General features: G+C 48.0%; 3 protein-coding genes across 3 annotated transcripts; 2 read left to right on the top strand and 1 right to left on the bottom strand.

Moving 5' to 3' along the window:
* Positions 1-261: 261 nt before the first annotated feature.
* On the bottom strand, positions 262-1,260 carry BO94DRAFT_526983 (cytochrome c oxidase assembly protein COX16). The gene is made up of 2 exons (XM_025610372.1): positions 778-1,260; positions 262-693 (listed from the first exon to the last, which is right to left on the bottom strand). Exons 1-2 carry the CDS (start codon positions 1,099-1,101, stop codon positions 613-615), a joined length of 405 nt encoding a protein of 134 aa, XP_025462513.1. The 5' UTR covers positions 1,102-1,260; the 3' UTR covers positions 262-612.
* A 79-nt stretch (positions 1,261-1,339) lies between these two features.
* Positions 1,340-5,036, top strand: nic96 (linker nucleoporin NIC96). Its single transcript, XM_025617481.1, has 6 exons — positions 1,340-1,422; positions 1,489-1,953; positions 2,022-2,670; positions 2,719-3,700; positions 3,760-4,493; positions 4,550-5,036. The coding sequence occupies exons 2-6, from the start codon at positions 1,550-1,552 to the stop codon at positions 4,874-4,876; spliced, it is 3,096 nt and encodes a 1,031-aa protein (XP_025462512.1). The 5' UTR covers positions 1,340-1,422; positions 1,489-1,549; the 3' UTR covers positions 4,877-5,036.
* A 105-nt stretch (positions 5,037-5,141) lies between these two features.
* Positions 5,142-7,510, top strand: BO94DRAFT_502581 (RibD family protein). The gene has a single exon (XM_025609456.1). It carries the CDS (start codon positions 5,357-5,359, stop codon positions 7,316-7,318), a length of 1,962 nt encoding a protein of 653 aa, XP_025462511.1. The 5' UTR covers positions 5,142-5,356; the 3' UTR covers positions 7,319-7,510.
* Positions 7,511-8,750: the final 1,240 nt, after the last annotated feature.

The following is an 8,750-nucleotide window of genomic DNA, read 5'->3' as shown; positions in this document are numbered from 1 at the left end:
GGGGGTTATCTATATTAAAATGCAGCATCCACCTCGGTCAGACAAGTAGTACTTGACGGGTTTCCCTAGTACTGCTGGTTTTGCCTCATTCTCGAGCCCAGTATTGCGACAGCTGGTGGTCCTTATGCTTATTTTACTGAATATCCATGACGAAGCTGAGGTTCTGGCCAAGCAGAATGTGTTACTTGCCAGTCAACTTTATGAGATGTGCTGCCCAGATACGCTTATTTTGGTATATGACAACTGAGATATCAGTATAGACCAGATACTTCAAGTCAACATATGTACAGCTAAGACTCTTATACTCAAACTTATAAGCTTGTGCCAACCGCCACTTCTAACTGGCTAAATATTCAGATGCTATCAAAGTAAGCATTAATACAGAAAAGGATGGACCCGCTCTTCGGAAAGTGCATATTGACCCTACGGGAACCATCCTTAACAATTAGTGATGATCAACGTCGAAGTGATCGCAAATGCATTCGTACCCAAAAGACAGTAGCCATTCTCACATTTCAAATAGGCAGCTACAGCCGGAGGGGTTATAAAGAAAGGCTCAAATTGTGAGATTGCCGACAAGTAGAAGGGTAATAGATCCACAAGCGATGCATCTCAGAGCTTTCCATCAGGTTCGCCTTTAAAACGTTGTACTCTTTTCTGTTCCCATTTATCTAGATCTTTGGCCATGAGCCGCTGCAAAGGATAGTAACGAGTTAGCTGCCAAGCCTCTCACCCCAGCCATGTTACACAATACTTCGGTGACTTATGTATACTGACATAGTACTCTTCCCTTTCGTCTCCAATAACCCTTCTTCGGGGGTTTCGTTTGATGCCCTCCTCGCCATCAGGTCCTTTCAGGCCCAGATCAATCGCTTCCTCTTGACTTAATTGTTTGACTCTGCGGTCGTACCGCTCGTACCTCAGAGCGGCAGCTGGGGTTAAAGCAAAAGACCCGGCGACTATGATCATAATGAAAGGAAAGCCGAAAAGTAGGAACGGCCGCTTAGGCAGATGAGCCCGGTAAGCTGCACCAATCCGTTCTCCGAGGGTCGATGATGCTGTTGTCGCACGTCGAAACGTCTTGGCTTGGAATACCGGCATTGTAGTGGTAGGTATCTAGGTCAATTAACGAGGCGGGTTGTCCCCCACACGAATAGTTGAATCCGACTACCTAAGTTCCGGAAGAAGTGCGGGAGAGTTTGCCTTACAATTGGCGTAATGTAATTAATGTAATGATAGCTGAATACTTGCGACGGCAGTTCTGCGGAAAGAGCGAGGACAAAGCTCGGCGAAAAAGAAAGTCCGGCATACCTACGGAATCTGGCAGTGCGCGCCACCACTGTTTATCGATGCAACTTGTCGAAACACAAAATAGCAATTACGGGATCGGTGCTCGTCTCTCCGGCATTACTTTGCCCAGCTGTAAGCATATTTAATAATCAAAGTTCGCCAAGAAGAACACATGCTAATGATATCTCCTTTAAGCAGCATTTACAGTGGGTGTTTGGATACGGCTAAATAACCAGAAGGCATTAGCCCATACTTCCTTATGGCCTCCACAAACGCCAGCACCCTCTTTGGCGGGGCTGGCTTAGGAGCTACGGCGCAACCAGCGAGCATCTTTGGGAATGCATCTAAAACACCGGCCCCTACAGGCGGAACCAGCTTCGCAAAGCAGCCACAAGTGCAACAGCAATCTCCGAACTCGGTCTTTGGACAGAAACCGACGCAGGTCAATGCAGCGCAGCCATCCGGACAAACGACCCAGCCTGCGTTTTTCAATAGTCTACTAGAACGCGGCAAAAAGAGACCAATCTCCGCAATTGGCCAAAACGGCAACTACGAGGACCTACCGAGCCTTCAATTGGGTCTCGACGATATTCGCAGGAAGGCCCGAGAACTCGGTGCTGGAGGGTCAAAAGAATCCCAACAGCATGTACCACACAGCAAGGCGTAAGTTGGAGCCAGCAGATGAATGTGCTTCCGTTGAATCCCTGCTGACTTTCAAATATGTTGTCCAGTCACTATTTACTCGCTGCCTCGGGAGTAACACCCGGTCACGCCTTACGGGATCTCAAGGCTCTGGACCCCCAAGCATCGGTAGCGACAACACAGAAGGAGCAAGACCTCTTTGATCCAGACAACCAGAAGTTTTTGAAAAACATACAACAGCGCGGCCGTCAGGTGATGATAACTGAGAGCCTTGCTCGGACCCACAGAGATTTTGACTTGTTTTTGGAGGGGAAAGTTGACATGGACTGGGAAGAGCAACGTCGAAAGATTTTTCAACACTTCGGGCTGGCGCAGAAAGATGATGGCGCTGGTGATTCAAGAGCTGGTTTTGGACGCTCAGTGCGACGGTCTAAGCAGTCCGCCCCCGCGTCTGCCAATGGCCCTACGTCTACGTCTCGCCGAAGTGTGTTTGGGCGTTCCGCTCTAGAAAAGTCTGTCATCGGGACACCAGGAACAGGAACGGCAAGCATCCGACTTTTCGAAGATCCCATGGATCGCAACGAAGGCGCCAGTGGTCACTCTGATCTTCGCTTCTTACGAGAAAAGATGGGCTATTACGCAGACAAAGTCCGACAGCTAAATTCTGCTAGGCTACATACAAAGACATTTCCGATTCTTCATGAGTTCTCCGATGTTGAGGGACATGTCGGTGGTGATGTAAGTTCTGACTTTAGAGCCGCGTGGATGGTTGACTAACTGTCCCAGGTTCCTCGACAATTGTACGATGCTTATAGAGCTCTGATAAGCATTGTGGCAGAGCCACCAAACATCATCAACATATCTGACCCTGCTGCACGCGCAGAACGCCAGTTTTCTGAGGATTACCTGGACGAAGTGTCAAATTCGCGCAGGGCAGTAAGTCTGAAGAAGCGGATAGTTGAGGGCTCTAGGTCATTCCTGGAGAAGCTTTTCTATGATGAGGTTGAGAGTGTCATCATTAAAAATCCTCGGGAAGCGCAATTGGGTGGCATACCAACTGTGACCAATAAGATTCGCGCTTATATTCGACTCAGGGCAGCGCGGAAAGATCTTGCTCCCGATAGTACCGAATTGCAGATGGTCGGTCAGGACTATTGCTGGATTCTCATATTCTACCTCCTCCGATGCGGATTCGTCACCGAGGCTGCGGAATACGTGAGCCAGGACCCGGGTTTCCGGTCTCTAGATCACAAATTTGTGACTTATATGACTACATATGCGCAGAACAGACGGTTACCAAGAGATCTGCAGCAAAAGATCAACGGCGAGTATCAGCAGCGGTCCCGTAATGCGCCTGATAACACAGTTGATCCTTATCGTATGGCCTGCTACAAAATCATCGGACGTTGTGAACTCAGCCGCAGACGCTTGGAAAGTGTTAATCAAAGCGTTGAAGACTGGATGTGGTTGCAATTCAGTTTGGCCAGGGAAGATGATCGGGCGGAGGAGGTTGCCGGCGATGTTTTTGGGCTCGAAGATATTCAAACTGACATCACGGAGATCGGCCAAAGAGTTTTCGGAAAGGGTCAAGAGGGACCTGGAGGTTATGGAACCTTCTTCCTTCTGCAAATTCTGGGAGGAATGTTTGAGCAAGCTGTCTCATACCTTGGCTCTTATGCACCGATCACAGCCGTGCATTTCGCTATTGCATTGGCCTATTATGGCCTTTTGCGTGTGTCTGATTTCTACACCTCGGGTGAAGAAATATGTAAGTGTAGACCTGATTCTATCTCGGTGAATGGTGCGATCAACCACTAACAGCCACAGTATCCTTTACTGTTAAACAGTACCCGCAGATCAATTTCGGCTATCTGATTACCCAGTATACAAGAGAATTCCGCACAGGATATGTGGAGGCGGCAATTGACTACTTTACTCTACTCTGTCTCAACGCCGATCTACCCGGATCCTTGGGCAAGTCCCAGGCTTCTGTATGCCATGAAGCACTACGAGAATTCATCCTGGAAACAAGGGACTTCGCTAAATTGCTCGGCGACATCCGATCTGACGGGAGCAGAATCAAAGGGTTGATCGAGCAACGTATTAGTTTGATCAAGTTAGTTGATCAAGACGAGTTCCTCAAGACGATAACGGTGCAAGCAGCAGCCATTGCCGATGACAAGGGCCTGATCACGGATGCTGTTTTGTTGTATCATCTCGCCGAAGATTACGACCGTGTCATTGATATCATCAATAGAGCACTGTCCGACGCCGTTGCTGTGGAATTAGGTGGGCCTGCCTTGAAATTACAGCCTTTAAGGCCTCGGACCGATCCGCATGACCATGCTCAAGAAACTCCTCTGGAACCCGGAAGCAGTCTCAGTTTGACAACCGTGGATAACCCAGTGGTTTTGGCAAAGAATATGATTGGTCTGTACAACGCAAACGCGATGTATTACCAGCGAATCCGCCAAGTCAATCGTGATGCATGCGGGTTGTTGCTTCGGATGATGGAGGCAAAGTTGGAAGTCGAGGCAGCTAAGTGGACCCCGGCTCTGGATGTAGGTCGATCGCTCTACTTGTGTTAACCATCAGCGAACTGACCAACTTATTCTAGGCCATCAATGATCTGAACATTCTCCCATTACGCGCCAGAGGTTCCGTTCCCTACATTAGGAGCGCCGCTCAAACCTTTTCGTCCTTCCCGGCAATCATTTCTCATAATGTAGGCCATGTGATTATGTGGAGTATAACATGTATTGGCCACGAACGGGAACGACTGAGCTCCGGTGCATACGAAAATGAGATCAGGCAAGGACTGGCAGATGAATTGCTTGTCATGGCCAAGGATTTGATGATATTCTCCGGGATGGTGAAATACAAACTGCCACCGAAAGTATACGAGACGCTGGCGCGCGCTGGGGCACAGATTGGAGCGTATTGAGGAGAGGTCATCTTAATACAATATAGTTATGCTGACCAACATCGCGTGAAGCTTACTGTTTCGATTTGCTATATGTTTATATCGAAGTACAACCAGGGTGGCTTTGTGGGAGGCCGAGGTATAGACCTTTGAATAATAACGTATTTCACCTGTGCTTGGGTTCCTGCAAGTGCGGGCGCTTTCCGCAAGATAAGGCGCCAAGACTGGCAGCTGGGTACTGCCGTGACATTTTGAGGGTGGTGCTCTATCCCAATCTAAGACCCAACGCTTACACATCCGATCAGGAAAGGCGCTCAAAGGTGAATATTAATAAGCCTTAAAGATACCAGACAACACGCATATCATAGAAAGCAGTCCAACAGGTGCATATTACCTCAGTCATGAATTGAACAGGCTAGTTGCGGGGCCTTCCCGACCCGAAATTGAACCGCACTGTACATGTGCTTCTGAGCTGTCTTGATCCACTCTCAGGAGACTGAAATGTTCGACATGGATCATGACCATTTAGACGCGCCTGACACGAGCACTAAGTCGACACCGTCTAATTTTGGTGGGAACTCTTCACGCGATGATGCTTCTCCTCGGGCCAAAGATGAATTAGAAACTACACTGAACGAAGATACGGTGACATCTTGCGATCATGACAATAACTGCAACAACAGTAGCAATCCAACCGCGACCACCAACCCTAAACACCGCGATGAAATTATTGAAATAAATCAACAGTCTGGAGATTCCACAAGTTACGCAAGACCGGAGGAATCGGATGTCCAAGTTCCTGCTGAGATAGGAAGCGATCACATCTCACGGAGCGATGATATCCTTGGGGGAGCAGCTGCTAATCAGGACCGTGCTACCCATTCGAGGAATTCAAGTTCAGCCACGAATGATAACCTCATCAATAATCCCCCAAACCTTGCAAGAATACGTCAAGTCATATTTGAGTGCAAGGATCCAATAGAGATCAGTCTTGAGGAATTTGAAACCTACTGGCCTTTCATCGATAATGTATGGGTCAAACAGAGGTCTAATTCCAGCAAAGAAGGTCACTGCACCACAGACTACTACATGTGCCGACTGCGACGTCCCACTCACCGCACATCAGAAACTCGCCCTCTTCCTGAAGGCAAGCGCCCTCGAAAGAAAAGGGTGCGGGAGGGTGGGATCTGCAACTTTCAGATCAAAGTTGTCAAATTCGAGGGAGCATATTCGACAGTTACCATCGCAAGAACCCCGGGAAGCAGTCGTGTGCATTCGCATGACCTTGATTATATCGACAGGGTGAAGCGGAATTCGGGACTGATGGAGTTTGCACGGAGGGAGGCGATCAAGGGCTATTTGCCTTCCTCAATCTACACGAAATTCCAAGAGGAGCCTGAGAATCTTGTTGAAGCTGGGGGGAAATTCTGTACAGTGACAGATGTGCGCAATGTCTCGGCGAAGTGGAGGATACAGAACCCGGAGGTTAAGCTCATGGCGCACGAAGGCTATGAATATCAGAAGGGTCATGGTATTGTAAGGATGCGAGCAACTGACGGTATCAGCAATACTCCGGTCGACAATTTACTATCGCAGAAAACTATACACTCGCCCTTACCCCCGGATACGCTCTCTTTCCCCCAATTCCCTCTAGACTTCCTTGAGCCTTATCTGCCAAAGCACAATGATCGCCGCCAATTCCCTCATGTCACATTATCCTACGCATCATCCATGGATTCTAAAATATCACTCCTTCCAGGCATGCAAACTGTGCTCTCAGGGCCCGAGGCCAAACTGATGACCCACTATCTCAGGTCACGTCATGACGCCATTTTGATTGGAGTTGGAACAGTGCTTGCGGATAACCCCGGGCTCAATTGTAGACTGGAAGGCGCAGGTGGGTTTGGTGGCCTTGGGAGGATGTGGCAACCGCGGCCAGTGGTAGTTGATCCCACAGGACGATGGCCAGTCCATCCAGACTGCCGAATGCTGAGGACTGCGGTGGAAGGGAAAGGCAAGGCGCCATGGGTTGTCGTATCCCCAGGAGCTAGGATCCACCCGCAGAAGTTGATGATGCTGAAAGGCTATGGGGGTGATTTCCTCCGTATTATGGAGTACAACCAGAATTGGCGGCTGCGTTGGGAGGCTATATTGCGTGCACTAGCATCTGAGGGGATCAAAAGCGTCATGATTGAAGGCGGCGGGACCGTTTTGAGTGAGCTGTTGAACCCCGAATACACTGAGTTCATTGATACGATCATTGTGACTGTCGCCCCAACATATCTTGGCTCAGGCGGGGTGAGTGTGAGTCCAGATTCCAAGCGTGATCAAGAAGGCAAGCCGAACGCTGCTTTAAACCCTAGGGATGTGAAATGGATGCCACTGGGTCAGAATGTTATAATGTGCGGCAGGATCCGGGCTACGCCTCTGGCCGAGTCGCTTGCTACCAATGTTGTGTCGTAATACAAGAAGATAGCTGCCAATGAAGCAACAGCAGACATTTTTTATTGGCAGTAGGGACAAGATGAAGTCAGCCCGGACCTAGGTACATAGTACTATGTACTTATGTAGATAACCACTAGTACTTAGTAGTACATATAGTGCCTAGGTACCTAAGCAGTGGCATGGTAGGTTGAGCCCTTGGTTGAAGTGCCTGTTTCTGGATTGTACTGGTACTATTAGTACAGAGCACCTACCTATATGTAATTATGTATGCTAGGGAGGCGCGTTGCTAGTAGCATACTCTTCACCGCTTTAGGTAAAGTCTACCTAGAGCTTTATTTACTCAACGCATTGGTAAACCGCCAACATAAGCAACCACGACCTTAAGCTGAACACTCCTTGATTTAAGGAATCCGATTGGCTATCTGATTAAAATGTTAGAAACTAGTTTAACTAGATTTTTTTTATAATGATGAATAAAGGGCCAGAGAAAGCTGATCTTAAAAGGTGGACCATCTAATCTTAAATTCTTCCAAACTTTAGTGCTTGGAAATTGCTAGGATTTTGGTCTTCTTCCATATAAAATAATAAAATATAAATTCTCCGTACTATCAGTACTTTTGTAATTGATAAGGATCGTCCGGAGGCCAGTTCCTAGTTTTCATGCCTGAGGCTGCCGTATTATGCCTCAGGCCCTAATCTCAGTAGCTACATACTCGTCGCTACGCCTGGGTTTAGGCGTAGCGACGAGTATGTAGTAATTCTTTACCAAGGGGACTACGTGATCGCATCTATAAGGTCATTTTTAAGGCCCTGTGTGGGTCCCTTCATGAGCTTCTGCATGAGCCCTTGCGTGAGAGCTTTGAGTATCCGAATTGGATCCTATATATAGCCCTTAGGTGGTTTCTTCGAGTGGTGCTGTATAAGGGCCTCTATATGCTACGGAGGGCAGGCTTTCTAAGGTAACAAGCATAGGGTGGTTGTAGCCTGGTCGTTGTTGCTATAACGCCTCCCTAATATATTTGGGGGTTGAGTTGCCTTTCAATGAGACAGCCTGCCACCCCCCCCCCCCTAAAAAAAAGGAATATACAAATAAAAAAGACGGATGAAGTCGGAAAAAAATCAGCCAGAAACTTATCAACTCAGCTATAGAGGACCTAAATGAGAATGCCCGCTGTTTTCAAACCCGGAAGGATTATGGTTCAACAAATGTATGGGGATTTCATCTCTGTCTGAGAGCACCATCTGTTAAGTTCATACCAGTAGGCCAAAATGGAAATCTGTTGGCTATCTGGAGAATAGACAGCATAAAAGACTCTGTATTCTAATATTATCCTCTTAGACTGGCTGTTTAAAAGGTAACGTAATCCACAAGCGAGTGGGCCGCACAAGCGAGTGGGCCGGCGCGCGCGTTATTCTCGCGTTCTTTAACTTGAAGCTATTCAACCACCAA

Source organism: Aspergillus sclerotioniger (assembly GCF_003184525.1).
Source record: "Aspergillus sclerotioniger CBS 115572 chromosome Unknown BO94scaffold_40, whole genome shotgun sequence".
NCBI lineage: Eukaryota > Fungi > Ascomycota > Eurotiomycetes > Eurotiales > Aspergillaceae > Aspergillus > Aspergillus sclerotioniger.
Note: the sequence above shows the minus strand (reverse complement) of the source record. Positions and strands in the feature narration are given on the sequence as shown.